Source organism: Labrus mixtus, chromosome 15, assembly GCF_963584025.1.
Source record: "Labrus mixtus chromosome 15, fLabMix1.1, whole genome shotgun sequence".
Taxonomy (NCBI): domain Eukaryota; kingdom Metazoa; phylum Chordata; class Actinopteri; order Labriformes; family Labridae; genus Labrus; species Labrus mixtus.
Genome location: NC_083626.1, coordinates 20736791 through 20762696, shown reverse-complemented (window position 1 = coordinate 20762696; position 25906 = coordinate 20736791). Strand labels below are relative to the sequence as shown.

General features: G+C 38.5%; 1 protein-coding gene and 1 long non-coding RNA gene across 2 annotated transcripts; both read right to left on the bottom strand.

Moving 5' to 3' along the window:
* Positions 1-1732: 1732 nt before the first annotated feature.
* rnd1a (Rho family GTPase 1a) lies at positions 1733-10180 on the bottom strand. Its single transcript, XM_061057750.1, has 5 exons — positions 9938-10180; positions 9188-9275; positions 4446-4555; positions 4204-4338; positions 1733-4075 (listed from the first exon to the last, which is right to left on the bottom strand). The coding sequence occupies exons 1-5, from the start codon at positions 10055-10057 to the stop codon at positions 3830-3832; spliced, it is 699 nt and encodes a 232-aa protein (XP_060913733.1). The 5' UTR covers positions 10058-10180; the 3' UTR covers positions 1733-3829.
* An 8549-nt stretch (positions 10181-18729) lies between these two features.
* Positions 18730-19819, bottom strand: LOC132989994 (uncharacterized). Its single transcript, XR_009675954.1, has 4 exons — positions 19696-19819; positions 19494-19552; positions 18876-18907; positions 18730-18756 (listed from the first exon to the last, which is right to left on the bottom strand). It is a non-coding gene; the product is annotated as an uncharacterized LOC132989994 (long non-coding RNA).
* Positions 19820-25906: the final 6087 nt, after the last annotated feature.

Here is a 25906-nt window from a genome sequence, read left to right as displayed (position 1 = left end):
TCACAACACGTTATCTGAAGACACTTCACAAAAGAGTGGGGTAAAATATCTTACTCTTTGTTATATTACAAAAGAAACAGGTTAAAGACAGTACTCCTTGATATATTATTTACAGAGACCCAACATTAATCCATCATGAGCGAAGCAACATTTAGCGAAGTTACAGTGGTAAGGAGAAACTGCCTTTAGGAAGAACCAGACTCATGTTGATCAGCTATCTGCAGAAACTGTGTTGGGCTTGGAAAGTGGGATAGAGGGACTTGCAGAAAGAAAAAAAACGTATTACTCTACTGCTTAAGAGTCCAGCATCCAATCTTAGGATTTGTGATCAATGTGTTACTCCTGCATACTGTTAGGAAACTGAAGTAGTTAGTAATAAAACCACCTTTAGCATGCTGATAAGCTAACATCCTAGATGGACTAATTAAGAGGGGGAATGTAGTGAACACTTCATGGAAAGAAATGTGGTTAAATAATATTGTTTAGGGGTTTAGATTCACTTTCAAAGAGTACTGTAAACTACATTTTAGAGGACTTACTCAGGAAATTTACAGTAAAAATGCAGCAACAGTCAGTAAATAACTCTACAAGTAAAGGTTCTGGATTTATCATTAGATCTGGATGTGTCATATAAATGTCCAATTTAAGTCAAATTTGATTTGATTTCTATTTCAAATGTAAACAAACACATTAATCCCACAAATACAACCACAATAAAACAAGATGCATAAAAAGACTCCGCAGATAAGCTTCAAAAAGTTTAATGAAGGGGACACAGCATTAAGAAATTGTGCTTTGTATTAGACAAAAAGAGGGCTACTTAATGCATTAAAATGCACCATCTGACTGTACTGTTAGCAAATACATTTGATTATTGTCTTATCGTTCTTCCTCTTCTTAGGAAAAAAAAGTCAACAGAATGTGACGTGTTTTCAAAACTTATCATGTGTGTAACATGATGTATGCATATGGCACTGGACATGTGTATGTTTGTGTACGAGTTTGGAGTGGGGGTTTATTCCTTAAGGCTGAATTCACGCTTGGGTGGTATAACATCCACAGGCTTGCTTTGACACCGTACTGTGTCGCTGCCGTCATCATCTAATTATTGTGCGCGCACTGCCTTTTATGGGCTGGTCATTCATTTTCATTAACACAAAATATTATTGTATCTCATTTAATGCTAAGTTACAAACTATATATTATGTGTTAATAACCCTCTGGAGTTCACAGTTAAATCAGTTAGCCTTTCATTTAAACTCACTGTACAATCATTTTGTGAAATGAACTATTGTGCCCTTGAGCTAGGATATTAGTTTGTTATCATTCTTTTTTAGGACAAAATAGACGATGTGCTGCCAAGTTATCAGTGTCTCTGTCTCTCAAGGAGCCTTGAATTTGATTACATTTCCCAAATAATGTTTTGCTCTAATTTGATACAGCTTCTGGCCATCCTCTGCATGAAGAGTGCTGTTTGTTAGTCATGAATAAAGCCACACAGACGTAAAAAAAATAAAGCTCATTTACATCAACATTGACCCGGCTGTCCTCCCCAATTTTGTGCAAGGATTGTGCAAGTGCCTAATACATCGTGCTGATATTTACATGGTTTTTACTATGTGGCTTACATTTGTTTAATAAACCCCCTAATGAGAATATCTTCTTAATCAATTCATCCATCAAAGGTCTTGTTTTGATGGATTTAACAAGGAATCAAACACTGACTTGATAATGAATTTCAGACATATTTATTTAAATAAAGGTTAAAAGAAAGAAGTCGACATTAACAAATACAGAATTCACTCCATAATTTAAGCCATCAAAGGCAACTTCACACAGGCATTGTGTTTTTGCTTCAGTAACATTCTCTTTCATTATTTCTACTGAACAGCTTTATGGGGAAAGATATGTACAAAAAAAAAAAAACTGTCAAAAACCAAGCAGAAGAAACTGAACTGACAGCTGCTTATTGAACCAAAGTAAGCTTGTTAAGCACAATGCACCAGACAGGAATGAAAAGTAAGAAATAATGACTGAAGCTGAGCTACAGAGGCATGTTTTAGATTGCATGCTGTTTTCAACAACCCACTCGTGGCTCCAACCAGGGGGGTCTTTAAAAGTCACCCAGAGATCCCAAGCAGTCGCTACTCGCTGCAATGTCCAACCCGTCAGCCTCACAGTGGCTTCCCTCTAATGCTACAAATAAAAGGTGAAGCGCCCTCTCGGAGAGCCGCCCCTCCCTCTCTCTCTCTCTCTCTGTGTTAGGTGTGAACTTCAGGCCTGCCCCCCCTTTCTCACACTGTTACTAGGCAACACCTTAAATTCCAGTGTTGGTACATCCAGAGGATTCAGGGCTCCTTGGTGCAGACCCACTAATCATCAAGTCCTCCATTAGCTGAGCTGTCAACAGCTGCTAATGCCAGAAGACTCAAGTGAATACTTGAACAACGGCTACTAAAAAAACACCAACAAGCAAGTAAAAACATCAAGAAAAAAAAACAACAAACGATTTAATACTGGACAAAACGTTGACTCGAAACTTTTAGAGAAATTGCAAAAAAATAGACAAAGATATTTTCAATGCATAAAAAGAGAAAGAAAAAAAAAACTCTCTCCAGACAGGACCAGCCTGTTTGTGATTCAACTCTACTTTCACAATCCTGGAAATGGCAGCAGTTGAAATTTGAATAACTGTTGACAAAGTATGGTGGCACATTTACAGCTCAAAATTGAGGACTATTTTCCTTCATACAATCATGAGGAAAAGGATTTAAAAACAAAGATGTTAACACTTTATTAGGAACGTAAGAAAAATCATTCTAGTTCAAATTTTGTAAAAAGAAAACAGTTTTTTTTTTACATTTTAGCAGAGACAGTGACTGGATTCATCTTTCCTTTCACATTATTAAGCCGTATGGTTCAGGGTTCATAACACTGAAAGTTGACACTGCCGTGGTGATGGGTGTCTGATCTGTCGGAAACATGCTAGGACAGTCCTTGAATGGGCCAGGCGTTTGTGTGTATTTTTGTCACAACACTTCCACCCTAGACTACTTTTCGGTGGCTCATGTGAGTGCTGAGTCACACTGTGCTGCTTCAGATGCGCCCTCTGTTCACCCTCCCACTGTCTTTGCAAATGACTGCTCCCACTTGCCAAATCCCTCCTTTCTCTCTCTTCCCTTTTCTTCACTGTCAGCTCTAATTTCCAGATGAGAAAACGTTGAGGGGTCAGCGAGGGATAATATTTTCAAGGGTCGCTGTTGTGAATTCTACCAAGCTGCATTTCTGTGGATACTGTCACTGTCAGATTTACATCTTATGGCTCAGCTCGCATCGTGACCTTAAGGAGACATTCAGCTAAAGAGATGGATGGGAGAGGGCGCATCCATAAGAATTTCATATGGGTCTCATCAGTGTAATGTGGTCAGATGCAGTGTTTACAACCACTTTCCTTTGCAGAATAGACGAGGCACTGACCTTACGTCACTCACAGCCACCTTTAAGAGAGGAAGCAATACATTAAAGTGCAAGGTATGCCCCTCATGTAGAGGTGTATTTAACTGATTGCACATATTTCAACATTAGATTTTGTTCAGTCAGTCTCTGCACTGTGTGCTGGTGATAAATCATGATGGAAAGTTCAGTGTCAGAGTTGGTCATTGTGTAGAAAATGGTTCATGGAGAGTTGGGTGTTGCAAAGAAGAGAAAGAGATTTGAGACTCTCTTTACTTTACACACTCAGTTGAACCATCTGCAACCTGCTTGCCCTTGCTTTTTTTTTTTTTTGCTTTTTTTTTTTTTTAAACTTGCAGCTGGATCTCAGCAGTATTCACATGATGGAGCAGCTCTTGGACTTGTCTTTGCTGAACGTGGAGGAGAGGAGCTCTGTCTTGCTTGGCAGGTGTAGGAGTCTCTTGGAAAGGCGGCGGACGGGGCTGGGTTTCTCAGCAGGCTGTAGTTTGTTCATGCAGGCCAGAGCCGCGGTACGGAAAACGCTGTGGATGCTCTTCTCTGATGTGAAGGCGGAGCATTCCAGGTATGTCTCTGCTCCACACTGCTTCGCCAAGGACGACCCCTGTAAACCCGATGTAAAGTAGAAATATGAGCTGAACGAATGGGGAATTTCTATGAGAACCAAAGCTGGACAGGTGACAGAAATCTAAATAGACTCAGAGGGGAAGAAAAAGTCACCGTGGAACTAACCTGTTCATGGGAGATGGGTGTCTGTTTCTGATTGGACAGCTCCATACGTGTGCATACGTCTGTGCGCAGGTCTGTCTTGCAGCCTATTAATAGGATCCGTGTGCTGGGACAGAAGTCCTGGATCTCTGCTTTCCACTGCAACAACAACAGACAGCAAAATACTAAGAACACATACAAATAAGGATGTTGTAAGCCGACTGATTGAGGAGAAGAATGTTACTGAAGCTTATTGTTATTCATACCTTCTTCAGGGCACTCTCTACTATGTCTGGACGGCTGATGTCAAAACATAGAAGCACAGCGTCTGAGTCACTGTAGCAGAGGGGTCTCACGTTGTCGTAGTATGGGGAGCCTGGAGGGACAAAACAAAGTCATATAACTCAGGTACAACAGCATGCTGTTATGTAAACAGGCAGAAAGTGGTTCACTTTGGCTGAAAACAACATGTTTGAAAACCTTTCGTAAAGTTTTCACCTCATCTGCAATCTCTTTCTTTAGTCCAAAACCAGCTGACACTTTGATAATGTCTTTACACCCTCGTCCTCCTCACTTTCACACTGTACAAACACAAACAGTCACATCCAGCCCTGCCAAACCGATAAGAGAGCAAATAATTACACTAAGCTTTGACACCTTCCCACTGACAAGTAACTCACTGAAATCACAGGCAGTTGAGCTCTTAATTAATATTAACATTATTAGACAACAGCTAAACTTTATTCACCAAACTTTAATCTGAGTAAGAAAGGAAAAGTCATCCTAAATTTGTGTCTCTATGATTGTTTTTGTTTGGCTTGGAGGCTCAGTAGCAGACTAAGCTAAATTTAGACTGTATTGATCCATGTTCAATTTGTGATTCGTCTGTTTTAAGAAATAATCTGTGCACATACATAAAAAGACAGATACCATATCATACTTATCAAACATTTCACCTGTAAGAAGAAAAACAGCGAGCCAAGCTATGACCAATGGTAGCCAAAACTGCAATAATTTGGGATATGTGCCAAGACAATGCAGATTTTTTTTTGTCCAGCATATCAATATTAATGAAACAGAAACGACCCCCCTTCCTTAATTGAACAGCGTTTTTTATTTACACTTTTGAAATACATGTGAATCAGTGTCATTAACGTCACTGTTGGCGCCATTCAGAGATCCGTTGCATAACTGAAGGTGTATTCTTACTAAAGGAAAAAGCTAATTCCAGTCATTGAAGGCGATGACTGATCAGTGGTGACGCTTTCTTTCCAATGTTTTCAAAATAATAACAGATGTTGCTCACCACCTCACTCAAACAGTCCTCCCTGATTACTGTCTAATTAATACAACAAAGTAGGACATTGCGAATTATGGTGTGAAGAAAACATCCGTTTCTCACATTTCCATTAACAGTTCAGCTTTTTGTAGAAGCTTTTTTTTTTTTTTTATAACTCCTAGGAAGGATCCTGAGCTAAAAACAGACTGACAGGATGTCCGCTCTCTATTGTTTTACCTCTGCCACCAAATCACTCCCCACACAGCAACACCAAGATTTAATTTCCTATACTCCTGTCCTCAGGGGCCAAATCCGCATCAGAGGATTTCCTTGCAAAGAGGGTATAATAATTATATCAGGAATAGATACTTCCAATAAACTTCTACTGGAACTAACAGTAATGTTGTGTTGATTGAATTGGCATTCTCCTGGGATGTAAATAAAATGAAAACTATACCATCGAGCAGCACTGAATTCTGAGGCCCTTCTGCTTTTCTCGGTGTGTCTGAATCTCTGACTTGAATCTCAAAAGTAGGGCCAGGCTACTTACACAACTGAATCCATCAATAACATTTTATTTTGGTTGGAATCAAAGCGGCCATCACATAACTATCCAGGGTGATGTAAGGCTTGAGAAAGAGGAGGCAGAGAGATCTAAAGAGGACAACTTCTGGCACCCACCGCCTCCCACACATTAGCAGCCCCCTGCCTGGATACACAAATACGCACAAAATCCTTTTCAGTTTAGCAAATATTAGTTTAAAACTGCCCTCTTTAATCTCAAAGAAAGATAGGAAAAGGGAAAAATGCGTTTAAAGAACAGTAATCAACCCGTTTATCAGACAAATACTCATACTAAAACAAAAAAGCAACCCTCAGCTGCAGCCGCCATATTTGAATGAAGAAAACACAAACAGACGATGAAAAGAAACATAAAGAGAGATGGGAAAAGTCTGTTTGTGTTGCAAATGTAAATAGGTCTTATGCAATGTTTCCTTGGGAAAGGGTGACTGTCCAGAAAGTTTTTACTCCGTGGGAGATAAACACACAGTTACATAAGACCTTTTTTTTTTTTTAGGCAGCAAGCAAGGCAGTGAGGAGGTCGTGCATATCTTTTCTCACAGTACCCCTCACTTGTGCCTTCTGTTCTCTCAGACTGTACAGCCAAACACGTACACACACAGTAACACACACGCTTGCCCACACTCTCGGAGACTTCCACCCCCTGCATGGACGAGGCTTCCCCCTCTCCCCCCTGAAACAACGCCTCTGCAGGCCAACTGGCACTGCGCGACTTCCCCTGAACACAATGCCTCAACCAGTGCTGTTACGAAATAAATCTATAACAGCGCACATTGCTTTCTTATTGATCCTATTTAAGTAACATTTGGATAGATTTGAGGTCACTGTGTCACTATTAGGTATTTAACCTAAAAAAAAAAAAAAAACGACCCACAAAACATTTTTCCTGAAGTGCTCCGAAACATTTAGGATCCAAACCAAAGGAGAAGGGTGTCACCGGTGTCATCATTATACCATGTAACAGTATTGTTATCTCTAATCAATGACTTTAACTGTCTATTTTCTGATTCTAGCTCTTTAACTGTTTGGATTTGAGGCGTTTCTCAACTTTCTGAGAAAGACAAAAAAATGATTCTTGGATTGTCAAAATGTTTCCCTTAATATCTTTCTGTCAGCTTCCTAGATTAATCCACCATTACATCTTTGAAATGAAAGTGTTTTTTCATGTTTTTCCTCTATTTGACTTAATATATGATTCTCTTCAGTGATGTGCAATAACTTGACTTCTTCCACAGGAAAGAGGCCTTACTTTGACCATTGTGAATTGTGTGTGTACCTGGTTGAATGAAACATTTGTTTACCCCTATGCTTTTTTTTTTATAGGTTGGATTATTTTATTTTTTTTGCCTTTTAGAGAGAGGACAGTGGATAGAGTCAGAAAGTGACGAGAGAAGGAGTGGGGAAACATGCCGGAAAGGAGCCACAAGTCAGATTCGAACCCGGGCCGTCCACTTGGAGGCCATTGTTTCCGTATGGGGCGAGCACTAACCACTCGGCTACCAGCGCCCCCCCTTTCGCTTTCTTGACTGTGTTGACTTTCATTACATAATTATAACTCTGTAATAATTATAATTATTTGCAATTGGACCGACTCCGGGACTGCTTGTAGAGATGGAACAAGAAATATGAAGTATGTAATTAAAACCTTAATTTTTCACAATTTACTGAAATAGCTCAAACAGATTTATTAACTGGGGTCCTGCGTCATTGAGGCATTTTAATAAACAACAAAGATGGCTGTGACTTGAATGTTTTTTAACCACTATCAAATCCTCCTCCCTAGAGCTGACATGTCGGACATGGAAGCTTCAGTGTTTAGCCAGCTCTGCATCTTTCTTGAAACCTTTCTGCGTTCTAACTTCTCTCCATTTTTTTTTTAAAAGCATCTCCAATGTTCATCCTAGTTTTATCACGTTTCTGCTCATGGAGATTTTTAGAAAAATGTTGAGGTCAGTTAGAATCAGTTATATGTGAACCAGTTCTCTTGCCCGCTTCCATCACTGCAACACCTGTTGGTTTGCCATGATATCTGGTCTCATATCTGGCAAATCGAGGGGTGTCCAAAACGTCTGAAATCCAGACTTAGAAAAACATACTGGCTGCTGCATTGTCTGAGAAGCCAGCACGTCAACATAGCATGTTTCCTTAATGTCTGATGATACAGTGAGGTCATTTTATGATTGAATTCAGTTCATCTTACATATGGCTCCTTTAAGGAAAAAGAAACCAGTGTTTGCCCTACCATTATATTAGGGGGCGGTCAAGTTAATTAAAAAAAAGATTTAGATTTAGATTTATTTTGAGGCTTTTTGTGCCTTTATTGTAGAGACAGGATAGCGGACAGAGTCGGAAATCAGGGAAATAAGTCATTAAAGGATACCTTTCCTAACCCTAACCCTTTCCAATAAAACAGGACAGCTGTCATTAAAAGTAACGCATGAACACCAAGATTCCGTCTACCCGCACCCCCCCCAAAGATGTAAACCTAGGGGAAACACTGGAAACTATTAACTTAGATGTTCCCGATGCTCGTCTAGAGATCCTTTTCAGAAGAATGAATAATATAAATAATTGTGATCAAGCAAGCATTTGAGTATTTAACCTCCTGGTTAGATTTGTTGCATTTCTCAAATATATTTATTTTCAAGTAATAATGTTTCACACAAATTATATTGAATGGATGATTTTGGGCCACAGTTGTCTTCTGGGTAATCCAGACAGGCTGGTTGTCATTGCCTGCAACAATCCCCCAAAGAAGATCTCTCAACAGATTTCACAGCAGTGAAAAGCTGCTTAACTGCATCAAAACAAGACTGGCAGATAAAGACGTTTGAGTAAACAGCAACACAGCTGTTTTTTCTAAAACAATGTGAAGGGGCTACATTTACAGCCGTCACTCGACTCCGGGCCGGCTGTGTTGTGGGGAGGGTAAACAAGTTCTACAAATCAACCCATGAATGAAGATCTGATACCGACTGCTTAACGCTCTCTCTGACACACAAACATTGACTGAGAATCTTTAATCATTTGTAAGTCCGAGATAGAAGTATACAAGAGTAGTTCACAGCTTTCTTCTCACCAAACAAACAGACAAGTTTTATTAAACTGTGGGCAAAGTAAAAATATTTATATATACACAATTCTTACCTGATGTGTCCCAAAGGCTGAGCTCAACACGCTGATCTTCAAGCTCCAAACAGGCTGTGTAGTTCTCAAACACAGTAGGAACATAAGTCTGGAAATGGATAATAAAGCAACATATTAGAGACAGTACTGACTTCATTTAATATGAAATTAAAAAACACATTATGTGAACAACGAGAGCAAATGTAGGCCCACATCAGAAGTTACCAAAGGCAAGTTGTTGAATCAACAGAAAAATGATCAATATGTTACTAAACGATTAGTGGGATATTTAAATGACGAGCATAGGCCAAATCAATAGGCTACATAAACCAATGAATCACAACATAGATAGGCTATGGCAACAGAATACTCACACATATATTATAATGATTGTACACTTGTGTTAGTGTAACAGAATGTGGAAGTTAATACACTAAACTATGAAAACACATAGCCTGTATTAAAAAAAAGACTTTGGTGGTAACACAATAGAAAAGAATAAGGCACCATGGGAGCTTTAGAAATAGCCTACAATAAGTGTTCCAAGAAAAATACAATTATAATAGATTTAGTTCTGTGGAGTTACTTGTCCTTAAAACAAACAAAAAAGTATCTGATAGATAAATTAAATAATTGCAAACCTAATAGGTGATTTATTCTTCCTTGTGCAGGGGAATTACTCTCATAAACAAGTGCTATGATTTAACTCTCGACAATTTTCAGAGGCAGCAGAAATAGGACCTATAGGACATTATAAAGTACTCCTCGTACCTCTGGATAGCAGTCTTTGGCCAGGACTTGTAACATCGCTGTTTTACCGCATTGGACGTCCCCGACCAGCACGAGTTTACACCTGGCGACAAACGGCTGCGTGAGTCTCCTTTCCTTCATGCTGTTGAATTAAACAAACGAACCTATCAGAAGCGACGAATTGAGTCGATAAAGTTTTGTATTTCCTCTCAGTTTCCAGCTGGGTACTTGCTCAGTCGGACTGTGAGTGGTTAGTGAGGCAGAGAAGCGATCATCAGTGTGGGGGGGGGGGGATCACTGCGGTATTTTATATTGTCGCGCCAACCAATGAGCGCAGCGCTCGAGCCAGAGGAGGGCGGGGCTAGAGACCGCATCTTGTTATCTGTAGTTGTCGACGGTGAGCTGCTGGGCTCCAGATACTAACATTGTTGTCCAGTCGTGAAATCTAACCAAGTGCATTTACCCAATAGTACGTGCATGTTTCTTCTTTGTATGCCTCTTCATCGTCTACAAGGCTACATTTAAGGGAAAAGCTTTTACCCGCACTTCAATAGTCTGAAAACTCATATTTTAGGGTTAACACATGTGTCTCATTCAAAAAAGGAGTTGATAGTATTTTTATTGTGCTCTCTTGAGGGAATGGCGTTTTGTCTGCTATTCTTTGTGTCTTGTTGGTATTTTGTCCTTTATTTTTGCATGTTTTTGTATATTTTGTTCTGTTTGATTCAAGGTGAAAGGTTTTGATTATTACAATAATCAATTATTGTATAACCTGCACATTTCTGGTGGCCTAGCCCAAGTAGCTACAACAGATGTAAATTAGCCTTAGGCCCTATAGCCTATATGGTGGGGTTATTGTATTATGCATTTTCCCTGCAACAAGCAATTAATGAACAAGTAATATCAACAGATTTTACAGGTAAGGATACTGATCAAATCTGCATGGGTTTTTATTTGAGATTTGATCTTAATTTTGTCTTAATGTTTCTCTCTCTATAACTGTGTTGTGTGTGTATTACTGCCAAGCCATGGTGTGGTAGTGATAACACTGTGAGGACACATGCATTTATATGTACATTAAAACATATATATTGACGGTCTGTGTGTAAATGTTTTGATAATATGGAGTATGCAGCAAACGGCCGAGTGCTGCCTCCGAACCCCAAAACTGAAGACAGATGGCTTCATCAATCTGAGGTATAAGAGAGAATTTGAGAGTGTGAGCCATTTGGAGAGGAAGTGGAGCATGGCGAGTTGAATGGAAACAACTGCTCAACTGTCACAAATGACTCTTTGATGCCATTAATGTATAAATGTAATGGGGACATGAGTTGCACCTGCTGCCTGCTGCAGAGAGAAACAGAAATAAACCGTGTGCCTCTCTGACTAGCTTTGCTGAAATCTTCCTTGCCTTCACAAACATGCACACAATACACCAATAAACATGCAAACTCTAACACACACATACTTGCACCCAATGCGTTGCTCCCTCATGCTCCACTTCTAATCACTGAGTGACAAATAATGTTCAACAATCTGTCTTCAAAGTGCTATGCATAGTTCTGAAATAAGATTTAAATCTTTTTAACCCGGAAATATAAATCGTCATGGACAGCTAACAGGTTGACCTTCACTGTTGGTCAAAATGCTCAACAGGCACCTGATGACTGTCTTTACCATACACACGGCTGATAGGTACATTTTTTATTTGTTACATAACTTGCCCCTAAAACCCCTTAAGTGTCATGTGTGTGTGTTGGGCTTGTGTGTGTGTCAGTGGATGTTTGTTTGCAGAAAGTATAGTATGATGGTTATGGATGTTGAGACATGGGAAAGCTGAGTTAAAGAAGTCCAGGGATGTATATAATGCTTTAGGCTATATGTCCACCTCTTTCCATTACAAAAGCAGTAAAGTTTAATGACAACTGAGTGCTCATGAAGTTTCTCCATTCCTCATCTACGTCTCTAATCTGATGGGCCCAGTTGTTCAAAAATCATCCAACAGGATTAATCCTATCTGATAGGATCAAATCTTGAAATTTGGTTGTTCAGTGAAAACAGGATCACATAATTAGATAAAATCAGGTGATCTAATCCTGGTTGTTATCCAAATCAAACCTCTGGTTTGTGTTTGTCAAAACTTCTGAGTAGGATCAGGATTACTTTGATCCAAACAAAAATCAGAATAATCCAGATCATAGCAGAGGACTGGACTCAGACTTGATTTTAGGTTAGAAATCGAAAAAAATACAGTATGCTGTGTGCTTAAGTCAAGTCAATAATAAAAAATAATGAACAAATATTAATTTCAAAAGTTAAATAATTAAAAACATTGAATGCATATGTTCTTGGTGTCTACTAGTCAGGGTCATTTTCTGGTCAGAGGACTGACTTAAAAAAAAGACTATCCAAGGTCTTTTTGTAAATTCAAAAGGCCTATGGGGATCCTTCAAATTGTGTGGTTTTAGGTTTCCCCTGCTTTCCATTTACATTAGCACTGGTCATTCAGATTTGGTAATCCTTCAGAGTCTGTACCCAGATCAGGGTGATCCTATCCAGTGTTTATTTGAACAACAGGGACGAAAGTGAGCTGAATTACGTGATCCTGAGAAGAAAACAAACGAAATACCAAATTCGGATTACCGGATTACACCTTTGGTGTTGTACCCTCTAATATAGCGCCATGTAATGATTTATGCCAGTCAGTATGGGGCAAGCATTTACGCAAATGTAGCATGAAGTTTGTTTGCACGAATTAAATTCATTCTCTCCAATACAACGCGGAACTAGCGGCCGAAGCAACAGAGTCCGCTACACGACGCTATAATGAGAATATTTGCCTTTATAGCAATGCTATGTGTAATCCAATGGAATGACAACATCCACAAAAGAGCAGAGAACAACATACTGACGAACAGAAAACTTAATGCCGCCGTTTAATTACGTGCAGTCTATGCACCATGCAGCAGTAATAGTATAGAAACGTCACTCCCTCTGCCTATTGGCTCGAGGTGAATTATCTGGAAATGCTGCGGCGTCCTCACATCAGCTCACTCAGGCTTTCTGCAGGTAGGCCGCGCCACTTTCAAAGAGCCTTTTTCTCTCATTTTGTCAAATAAATACATTTGTAGAACTCGGCGATATATTGTTTATTAAGGAACCAGGAGCTCAAGTGGGAGGTGTTTTGTTAAAGTCTAAGAACCACAGAAAATTAAAATATGGTTAAAAAAGCATTTACTGGTTCATATCTAATTGTATTTATTTTGTGTTTGAAGGTTAAGCAGCTTTAATAGCACTTATCAGGTTATCTCTGTTGTCAGCCCTTATTTAAAGCTTTTATTGAACACTGGAGAGCAGCACTGAGCAGGTCAGCAAATCAGGTAACCTTTCTGAGCCAGGTGTGTAGACCTGCTGAGTGGCTCTAATTGACAGACAGGAGTGTCATTAGTGTGTGAGAGCAGGAGTGAGGTGAGAGGTTGAGACACTTGTAGGCTGATTTCAGTGAAAGGAAGACAGCAGAGATACCTTTGGTAAGTGTGCAGTGTTGTTTGGTAATTATCTGTTTTGAATGTTTGAATGTAGGCCTACTTAATTTAGGCTGTTTATTTCATAGTGATGCATTCTGGGTTTTATAGTGTAGTGTTCACATGAAACAATTAAATTAGAAGTGTAAATGGTAATTAATATTGAACAAATTATTTATTATTGAACTGTTTTGTTTGCATTGTAAGCAAATGATAAATAACTGAATAAATAGATAAACAGCTTGTAAACCTTGAAACATAAACATGTTAATCAACAAAAGTCTTTTAAGAACATGAAGATACTAAATCAAACCAGTCTCAAATGGTAACTAATTAACCATACATATTTTAGCATCCTTAATTTCCTTTCCCAAATTTTAACACCAAACAAACCAAATCAGAATTTAAGTTAATATAACCATTAAATTAATCTGTTTATCTATTTATTCAGTTATTTATCCTTTGCTTACATTGCAAACAAAACAGTTCAATAATAAATAATTTGTTCAATATTAATTACCATTTACACTTCTAATTTAATTGTTTCATGTGAACACTACACTATAAAACCCAGAATGCATCACTATGAAATAAACAGCCTAAATTAAGCAGGCCTACATTCAAACATTCAAAACAGATAATTACCAAACAACACTGCACACTTACCAAAGGTATCTCTGCTGTCTTCCTTTCACTGAAATCAGCCTACAAGTGTCTCAACCTCTCACCTCACTCCTGCTCTCACACACTACTGACACTCCTGTCTGTCAATTAGAGCCACTCAGCAGGTCTACACACCTGGCTCAGAAAGGTTACCTGATTTGCTGACCTGCTCAGTGCTGCTCTCCAGTGTTCAATAAAAGCTTTAAATAAGGGCTGACAACAGAGATAACCTGATAAGTACTATTAAAGCTGCTTAACCTTCAAACACAAAATAAATACAATTAGATATGAACCAGTAAATGTTTTTTTAACCATATTTTAATTTTCTGTGGTTCTTAGACTTTAACAAAACACCTCCCACTTGAGCTCCTGGTTCCTGAACCCAAGGAGGTCACACCATCTTTACTGATGCAGAAAAGCTAAAAAAAAAAAACATTGCTGGTGGATTTTAGTTGTGGCTAATTTTCTCCTCTTGGTTGTTATTTTAACTCTATTCATTTACTCCCGTAACTTTACGATGTAGCGGAAGTCCCTTTTGCAGTTTTTCAAAATAAAAGCACATTACATTTGAAGACCGGAAATAAAGAGACTGAGGCATAAGGCAATAAGAAAAGCAAAATAAAAGCATCACAAAGAGCAGTTTTGAATCTCGTTTTTAGAGCTAACTGGGTTACTCACTATGGATGTTCATAAAGTTAGTGTCTAATTATCTTTTGTAACTTTGTCTTGAATTATGATGTGTCAGCTAACATTAGTTATTGGACATTAAATGAAACAGAATGTGTTGATTTGCTAGAGGGTGGTAATATACTAGCATTAGAACACCCGCACTTTTAAAATCGCTGCTCCACCCCTGGGACTGGGTATCTTGGAAATGTGCGGACATTCACATCTCTCACGGCAAGTTTGTATTGACCCCTCAAGGCATTCTGGTCTGCCAACCAAACAATGTCTCCGGCTGCCAGATTTCGCTCCCTTGTATGCCATATGCTCCTCACAAACAAATTGGGTGCAGCCAACAGACTCCACTTCCTCCAGAACCTGTCCACTTCGGTTTGAATAACTCTTAACCTTTTGTAGGGGTAGCCTTCAAACTCAAAGCTTCCTGGGTCTCCTTTTGGTCCAACCCGACGCAGTAGCACCCCATAGAGCTCATGATCTCGTAATTATGAGATCCTGATCTAGTAATTATGAGATAATGTGTCTAATCTTTTTTTTCTTTGGTGAATGCAATGCGCTTCCGTAACATATCGCCTCTGGGTAGCCTAATCTCCAGAGTTTTTCAGGAGATTTCCGTATGTGTGAAAAGGGTTCATGTTTACTTTTTCTGGCCCCTTTCACTTTTTGGGTCCCTCACCCTTGACAAGTATCCCATACTACAACACCAATAAAAACTACTCTAAAACTAATGGTTTCAAAGAAAATACAGATAAATACTTTTTGAACTCAAACTGTCTTAAGACACTTAGGTGGATATTTGTTGATAATTTAGGTAATAGTTTGTTGCCCTTTTGTAGTTGTGTTTTTATTCTTCTCATAAACCAGGTAACACTTTATTTTGATAGTCCGTCTGTTGACACTCAACAAGCTATCAGTAGATATTCAGTTGCATGTCAACAGTGTATCAGTTGATATTCAACATAACTTTTTCAACAGACAAGTAACATACATTCAACTAACTATTAGTAGACAAGGTGCATTATCAGTAGATATGTAGTTCCATGTCAACAGTGTATCAGCGGATATTCAACAAGACTTGTCAACAGACAAGTTATATACATTCAACTTACTGCCAGTAGACTATAAGGTGAATTTCAAGGTATTACAACATTTTACAAAGTGTCTTCCGACTCTCTTATTTTTTAAAACAGGTTATTGATTGACATTCAACTAACTATCTGTAGATTGTCAACCTCTTGTAAGTTGACACTGTGAAAAACAGTTGAAAACAGTACAAACTCTAACTCAAACATACTACAACACCAACAAAAAACTACTCTAAAACTAATGGTTTCAAAGAAAATACAAATAAATACTTTTTGAACTCAAACTGTCTTAAGACACTTAGGTGGATATTTGCTGATAATTTAGGTAATAGTTTGTTGCCCTTTTGTAGTTGTTTAACAGTGAAATTGTGTTTTTATTCTTTTCATAAACCATGTTATGTTTGGTCGAATGCAACATGTTATTTAATTGGACACAACATGGAGAGAATGGAAATACAGTTAAATATCAGTTAGCAGGCTAACCACCTAGCCTTAAACTCTGTTTTTTTCGTCCGAAATTGACGCACGTTCAAAAAGAAATACCATCCCATGTTGTCAATCATGTTTGCACACTGAAGCCGACACTTTCGTCCGTCATCATTTCTTTCGGAACAGGTTCGATTATCTGCGTTTTTTCATAGAGAGCAGCATATCAAACTGGATCACTGACATCCTGAAATACACCTGGAAGTGATCGGTATAATTCTGCAGTTCCTTTATCAACAGGTGAAACTTTCCTCACTCTTGTCTTGTTTTGATGTGGACGGACCCGGTTGGTTTCTTTTTCAAGGAGTGAAAGAACCGCTAAAATCATCTTCACCGCTTGATCACTCTGCATGATGAGTTACGAGACCTTTTGTCTCATACTGCGAATTTTCAGAATAAATAGAAAAAATAAACGCATCGGACTCAGTGTGCAAGGTTTTTTTTGGGGGGGATTACGGATCCCAAAAACACATCCGGAAAAAACGTACTCGATGTGCAAAGGCCTTAAGACTGGATGGAGATGTCTGTGGAGCTCTGTTTGTTCAGATTCTCTTCACAAGAGACTACATTTCTCCCCCATTTTTCTATTTAATCTTCTGAGTAGTTATTGAACATTTCATAGTAAGTGGCTTGATTGTCAAAAAGTGATCGAAAAGTGTGTCTTTCCTTGTCGTCTTATACTTGCCCTTTATTTAAATGGCATCTGCATAAGTGCCATTAAGGTGAATTGTTTCAATACTTTTCAATATTTTTCCCCCACAAAAAATTTACAGTTTTTGAAATGTGCTCAATGTAATTTATAAATTATTAATTTTTTCTTAACTTGTATTTAAATTACATTGATATGGTAATATGATTTTTGATCAAAGACCAATCCCAAAAAGCAATGGATAAAGTTACATACAAAAAAAATTACGACAACAATATTACACTCAACAATCAAATAGGTAAGATATGTCAGATTTAATATTGATAGTTAAAAACCCAAACACCCAACATATTAAAGTACAGCATCAATTTACAGGCAAGAGTGTGACACTTCAAGAAATTATCTTATTATATATTGATACATCAAATATAATATAACAAAGAGTAAGGTCTTTTACATGCTCTTTTTAGTAAAGTGTCTTGAGCTAACATTTGTAATGAATTGTATACAAATAAAGTTTGGCTGATTGATGATGATAAATTTATGATAAAGTGCTGCTGCATATCGACAGACACGGTATGAATGCTGTTTTTAAATTCAATCACCTTAATGTGGATCAGTAAAGCCTAAAAAGCAAGCAAAGATACTATTAAGCATTTGATTTACTAATGACTAGTAAACAATCTGATGACATTCAACATATAACAGCTTATATACTGTAGTGCCCCCCATGCCCCCCCTGCATCTGCTTATGAGAAAAGTGATCATTCATCATATTCATGTGCAACTCTTTAGGAACGGTTACAACAAAGACATGATGATATAAAGACCGTACTGCCTGTTGCATCGCAATGAAAAGAATATTGTGAGTTACTATCATACAGGAAATACCCAGACTTTCCTCAACAATCTGAAAAGATTACAACTTTTTGGATTGGTTTGGATTTTGGCCAGACACAGCATGTCAAGTGCTGGTTAAAAATCAATCCTGGTTGGCAGTGACTAAGTAAGTTATCTCATGGACGCAGCTGTAAAAACAACTTGGGCAAAGGGAGTTGGCATAATCCCCATCACGCTGTCCATGACAGATGTTAGAATTTTAGAACCTGTGTTAATTTTTTAGGTTTTATGGGGTTGGGAGTTGCTGTGGGCCAGTCACAGATTAGCAACTTCTCGTTGAAGATCAGATTGGCTGGGCATGGTCGGTAATACCCTTCCTCATTGACGCAGCTGTAATAATGATTTGCGGAACTTGAAGCAGCGTAGTGCCCATCTTTTTTTCCGACACAGAAGTTTGCAGGAACAGTGGGGTTGGGCTTGTAAGTTGTAGATTTGATGGTTACAACAGGGGAAGTTGCTGTGGGCCAGTCACAGATTTGCAAGTTCTCTTTGAAGATCAGATTGGCTGGGCATGGTCGGTAATACCCTTCCTCATTGACGCAGCTGTAATAATGACTTGCGGAACTTGAAGCAGCGTAGTGCCCATCTTTTTTTCCGACACAGAAGTTTGCAGGAACAGTTGTGGTTGTTGGCTTTCCATTACAAGAAAAATCTGGAAGAATAAGAATCAGATCTTGTTTTTAATTGTCATTTAATCAGGTGTGTCAACCAAAATACAAAACATTAATGTGCACGAAAGTTGATATCTTGTGCTCTGAAGATTAAACATTTTACAGTATATAGTAGTAGGACTGCTAATTATGATAAATAAGTGTATGAACGTACCCAAGCTGGTGAAGATCAAACAGAGACCTTTAAAAAGACAAAATAGTGAGATAAAGGTTAAATACGAAAGGAATGAGAAAATGTAAAATATTCCAATTTGTTGAACCAGTCCTTAAGGAAAACATGTACTTGATCAGTGTGCTTACCTGCAGTAAGAGTTAGCTTCAACATCTTGTTGCTATGTGGATAAAAATAAATACAAAATATTCATATCAACTTGTGCAAATACACATCTTGAATTTTTGCTAATTCAGGTACCCAAAGCATATTATCAATATGACCAGTACTAACTCAAAACATGTGGCTCCACAATTAATTTTTTAATAGGCATAGTTTAATTTCAGATGGTGCCAATTTTCACAACTGTTGCACAAAAAGCTTAAAGTTTCTCCTCGACCTTTTGTGACAAATATGCCCCAGGAAGCCATTAAAGCGAGATTAAGTAGTTTAAAGAACCAGTTGATGGAACTAATTTGAGAATCTAATTTCTCTTGCTGAGTGTTAATTAGTATCATCTCTGTAAAGTATGTCAAATTCATCAGGTGTGTCCACCAGTGTCACCATGTAGCTAGCTGCTGCCAGTGTATGAATTAGAAACTTAGACAAGTACACATCCAAAGTGAAAATAAAGTTGTTGCTGGTTTTTAGCCTTTTAAAAGTAACTGAAAGGAAAACACAACTCGACCATCACATTTACGAAACCAAGCACGTGCCTCAAAATATACAGTTTTTTCCTTGACTTGACCCATAATATTTTGACATACCTTGAAGATTTGAAGGTTTACAGTACTGTACAGTAGTTTCAACCAGTAATCAACAGCGTCTGCAATCATTTGAATTTAAATTAGAATACTGGATAAGAAAAACACAATCAATGCCAGAAAAAAAAACTGAAAGATATCTTAAAAAGGAATCATAAATCTGTTAATATGTGGGTCAGTGAATAAAAGTAAATGGAATACTTACAAAGTTAATGGTACAAGAATCATACACCTTTCTCCTCTCAGACTGGTTGATGACTGTCAGATGTCTGACTAAATATTTATAAGGGTCTGACAGGGTGTGGCAAAACAATATGGGTGGGGTTAATTAATGCAATGTGGTTGTGTCCAAAGCATTATAACTCAGACAATTATGAAAACCGGTGCACTGATAGAAACTGGGTTACAGTCAATTTATCTCTAGACGTTCCAAAATCAATTATGTCTTTTAATAACGTCACAGAGGACGCTGCAATTATCAGTATTAATTTGCAATGATGACTCATTTAGATATCCTCTGTATGCAAAATGATGATGATGTAAAATGATTTCAGCTTGGTTGTTTTACGCTGTAAAGCAAAATCAGTAGAGGATCTTAACCAAATGTAGTATAACAGTAATTAAGCCTTTTTTATTCCTCAAAATCAAAGACGGCTCCTTTTTGGAATTGACTTCATGTGTCAAATGAGGCTAAGTGTCCAGAGAATTCAAAGGGAAGGGCACAGCAGCATAATCATGTTAGGAACATCTAATTACATTCTGATATTATACTGCTCTAGCGATATGGGCACAGGGCACAGTTCCTTATGGGCTTAAATTGTCCACATATTGTTTAACTGTCTTACCTGGGCTCACAAAGCAACTGTTGGCAAAGAGCTTACTAAATTTGATTTTAAAAGGAAGATATACATGTGTGGACTACTTCTATTTCATGTGAGCGGCATTCCTAATGGATGGCAATAAATGTTAGTGTTCATCTATCAATAACTATCAATTAAAAAACTCAGTGCTTTAAATAAATCCTTAAATCTTCTGCACATGCAGCTTGACACTCTTGAACTGCATATCTGAAATCAAAGAAAAAATAATTACCAGTTGAAAACCTTGGGTTAAAAAACTGCTCTTCTAAGTACAGTATGTATTAGCAGAGCTGACCCAGTAGATATAATCCCAGAGAGAACTCACCTAACTCTGGTTTGGGTGAAACACAGAGCCTGTTCTTCGGGCTGAGATGGAGCTTTCAGGGTCATTGTGGTTTTTGATGCCTCAAAACATAGAAGTGATAAAGCTGGTTTTTGGGGGGGGGGGGGGGGGGGGGGGGGTAACTATCACAGACCTGAACAGAGCTTTGTAATCCTTGACGTCTCATGTTGTCTCAGAAGTGACTGTTAATCTTCTCTGTTTGCTGCTGTTTTGGTCTCTTGATTCCTTGAGGGGTTGTTCCTTGCATTCCTGAGAGCTGCTCTGAAGGCTGCATCTGCCCTCTTTAGCAGAAAACGAACCTCCCAGGACTATTAGTATTTGTATCCTGTGTACGATCAGTAGGTCTATACTGCACAAGACCAGAACTCCTTAGAGCATAACATCCCACAGAATGTCATAATTTGAACTTTTGGGGGGATAAAGTTTCCAAAGTATATTCAGTATAACCTTATATATTTGTACCATTTGGTCAATGGTTACCACCTTTCCCTGGCAGTGTTGCCTTTTCAATGACCTGGAACATAAATGATGAGACATTGTGTCTTAAGTCAATCAAATAAACTGCTATTGGGTAATCTCCATAAATCCTTTTATGGAGCTTTGTTTTACCAACATATAACCCACAAGGACATTGTATCATGTAAATTTAAAACATTAAAACCCTTTTTAATGTTTACATAGAGATTCTTGAGGGACAGGATTGACCTACTGATCTTCTAGAAATCCTGTGCATTTTCGGCAGCCTTTGTTGTCAGAGATTACGACGCAAATTAAGACACATGACAAGTACATGGCTGGAAACCTCTAAATAAACTTGACAGTTGAGATGAGGCTAACAATTACCAGATATAGTGTAATTACCTAATGGTGCTTTCTACTTTGTAATTATTGATTTGTTTTTTAAAATCCCACCAGTTGCCATTGACAACAACAGTGAAGTCTCAACAAAACGTTCCAAAGGCCGGTTTACTTTTCGAAGAAGTAAAGAACACACATCTTTGTAAAGAGGTAATGACCTTGAATACCACAAATATGAAAGAAATAATAATCCAGTGCAAAGTTAATTACAGCGTTGACTATATCCGACATAAATAACCGCAGTACAAAGCTTTTAGTTTCAAGAAGTTACATGGCAAGAGCACTGAGGCTCTAGTGATTAGTGCAATTACCGAGGTTTTTGTGAGTAACCTATTTTATAGATATTATTAGACTTTTCAGAACACATTTGCTATACCTGCTGGTTTCAGCCGTTTTAGTCTGCATCTGATTTTAAAACATCAGATATTGTATCGTTTCATGACATGTGATCTGAATCTTCCTAAAGTGGATTGGTTCACAAAAAAAGTGTGACACAGACTTATTTCACCAGGGACTTAACTCCTCAAACTATTGGAATAATTTGAGATAAACAGCTGAGACACAAATCTCTTGTATAAGTAAAAGGAGTAAACAAATATCTTTTATTGGGATGTGCTGTTAGAGTACCATGTAAAAAAAAAACATTGAACCAAACCCAAACAACAAACTGTCATCAAAACATGTGAAAGGGACAGTTTGAATTTGGTATTTCCCTTGCATAAAAAAAATAAAAAATAAAAAACTTAAATTAGTTTAAAAAAAGGTTGTTTTTTAAACCTTGAAAAAAAATTAAAAACCAAGCTCAAAACTCCCTATTAGTTTCCTTGTCCCTCAGCGCTTACATCACCATCATCTTATTTGCCATCAGCCTGAAACATACATTGTACCGTTTGTGCTCTTGTCCTTCTGTGAATATAAGAACATTTTGCTAAGTAATGGCAGATGCTGATACTAAAAAAATAGCCTTTAAGTTTCCAGGATGTGAAAACATAAAGTAGGTGCTTTTATACAACACTCTGAAAAGTTGAATTTCTTTATATTTTCAAAACAAATGTATTTACTGAGCTGTTACAATGTCGTTGGTGTGTATCGAAACTGTGTCACAAACCGGCTGGGACTGGACTATTTTTTGATCCCCTTTATATCTTTCTCTCTCTCACCTCTCTCTCACCTCCCTTCCACTCCTTAAGTGGCACACGTCAAAGGCTGTTGAATATACAGCATGTTTGGTGGATAAAAAGTGCAGCAGCGTTGAGGTGTGTATCAAACATCCTGTCCTCACTACTGCTAATGAAGAACATTAAAAACGGGTGTGATGACACACAAAGCATTCCTTTGTCAAATTAAGATGCTTTTTATTGTGTGCTGCCATTACCCTGCCTAGTGATTAAAGTGCATGACAAACACAAATTATTGTACATGCCTTGTTTGTCAAGACAATTGGCATAACAACATGCAAATGAAGCACAGCTGTAACACAAGCATAGCAACATTTTTATGTGAGCATGACGGTAATCGAAACTTCCTAAAGTATAACGACAGTCTCTGTTTTTGTGTTTAAGAAACTTTATCCTTAATCCTTTATGGTTCTCGAAGTCAAAGATTTTTTTTTCTTGTCTAGTTTCATTGTACACCAACAACAACAAAAAAAACAAAACATTTTGTTAGTTATTTGGAAATGTGTAACCACTTACCAAAAAAATAACATTACAATCACCTTTGGTCATTCTAAAGGCACACGGAGTCCGTTTGTTCGTCCGGAATTTTCTTCCGTCATTATTTATTTTGGAACAGGTTGATTTCCTGCGGGTTTTTTTTGCATGCATCCCTGTGTGTGTGTGTGTGTGTGTGTGTGTGTGCGTGTGTGTCTGTAAAGGATTGGCAGGAATCCTGGTACCCAAAATGAGTGGGGCAGGTTTGGATCCAGGCTATTCCATTGGCACAATGGTAAAATGAGAAAAGGGCATCAGGTTCAGCATAAACCCTATCATTCTTATTTGCAAAGAAGTTTGAGATTGTGGGTGAAGATGGACTGGTTTGGGGGGTGTTCTGTGAGGGGGGGAGGAAGTCGTTAATTTACGACTTCAATCTCGTAAATTAACGAGTTCGAGACCAGCCTGCGCGAAAATGATGAAAGTATAACTCTTAAAGTCTTTAAAGAATAAAAGTTGTTATTTTAGTCTATATCAGGAGAGCAGCAGCATCCTGTTCTCAAATGACAAACATGGAGCATCTTGTCCTAAAGGTTTCACTAATAAGGAAATAGGCTACTTCCTTGTGTAGTCGGTAAAAACAGTTAGTTCAAGAGAAGTTTTCACTTCAACTTGCAAGACCTTGTTAATCTGTAAAATGATGTATGAACAGGACACAAACTGACTCTGAACATGAGACACTTTAACAAGGCAGACAAGTGCAGATAACAGACAAAAATAGTTGTGTTGGGGCTTTACATATGCAGATATGCAACTACACATGCTTTTGGCACATCATCATCTTCACATTGTCATAAAATATCAGCACCCTGAAAAGATACTACATTATTTTCTTTTTGTTGGTCCGACTTGAGCAGGTGTTCATGTGCATTTTACAACTCGGAAACTCTTTTTCCTCGATGTTTCCGACACCATTGGAATGCAGCAGAAGCTTCAGGGGACGGGGCTTCACAGACCTGCAGGCAAGAGGCTCCGATGCACATTGTTGCACTCACCACACACGCACACCTTTGATGAAGTATGCTATGGTTTACAATGATTTTAGAACAGCTGAGGGGGTTTAACACTTCTTTATCTAGGACGTGATAATCTCCACTTGTAATGTAGTTTTCGTTTCGTCACATTTTAGCCAATTAGATGATGACGCTAATTATTCATCAAATTGTCAAATGGCGGAGTTTCGTCTCGTCATCGTCATAGTGGACTAATTTAAAAAGAATATTTTCGTCATTTATTTCGTTGACGAGATTAACACGAGTAGGGCCTCTTTGAGTCAATGAAGTAGATCAGGGGTGGCCAACCAGTCAGAAACTAAGGGCACGGTCACACTGGCCATCTGTACCGTGACCAAGCACGCTTCAACCCTAAAGTCCAGTTTGTTTGACCAGTGTGACCGCTCCGTATCGTGCTCAGGCACGGTACACTTCATGCACGAGCACAAGCACGCGAGCAAACAACACTGACAACCTTCATTATGGAGAAATCCAGAGTTTCATGTCTGTATCTGACTAACATGACACAATATAAGACACAAAGTAGCTGTTATATTCTCTGTGTTGTTCTCCGATGTGCAGGCGTCCGCGCGGACTCACGCACGTACTCGCTCGCGCATCTATTTTTTTTTTTTATTTTTTTATTTATTGCTGTGTCTGATTAAAATGGCTAAAAATAAGCTGTAAAGTAGCTGTCATGTTCTGTGTTTTTCTCTGATGTGCAGACGCGGACTCGACTGCGCGTGTCTTTCTCTTTTTCTCTCTCTCTCTCTCTCGTCCGCCTGTTTGTAAACTGAGCATGCGTCATAATAACATAAAGCGTGTTGTATTAAGACGTTATGTACAAGAGGTAATCGTGCTTAGGCACGGATAGTCCTGTGTAGTGTGACCGCGGGCCGTGCCGGCCAGTGTGGGAATGGCGCAGCGGGGGGGGGGGCAATCGTGCTTGGGTACAGCACGGTACAGATGACCAGTGTGACCGCGCCCTAAGAGCCACATTTTTTACTGTTTTACTGTTTTACTGTCTTGTATGTCTCAAGACTCATCCAATGCGACACTAAAATACTCGCATGTCTGAAGATCAGAGTACAACTGCGATTCAATTGCGGTGTTAATGTCCGATATTCTGTGTTCAACAGTGTGGCGGGACAGTTGGACGTCTGATATCATCCGTTTTAGTTTGTCGTTTTCTGGAGACAAGATTTCAACCACGTCTCTGAGGCATTTTTTTCTGCCAGTTGATATGATGCAAGCGTTACGATCTCTGAGTGCTTCGTAATTTTCTGGAACAACTGTGTCTGCTTTTCTGCCTGATTTTTCAAACTTGTTAACTTGTGCTTGCGAAGCTCAGTACCTTTTGGAAATCCCTGGTCGATGTTAGCATGGAGTGAGCTGAAGTGACGCTGAAGATTTGAAGCCTTGAAATGCGCTAATGATGCCTGGCATATAAGGCAGAGTGGTTTGCCATTACGTTGAACGAAGAAATATAAACTCTCCCACTCTGTTAAAAACGTCCTGTGTTCATTTCCATATTTTCGTTCTGCTGTGCATTTTTCCCTGCCATTTTCAGAGAAAACAAATTGTTTACTCAACAATAAGGCCCTCCCTCTCTCAAAGCTGATTGGTTGGCAGGCATTTTTGTGATTGGCTC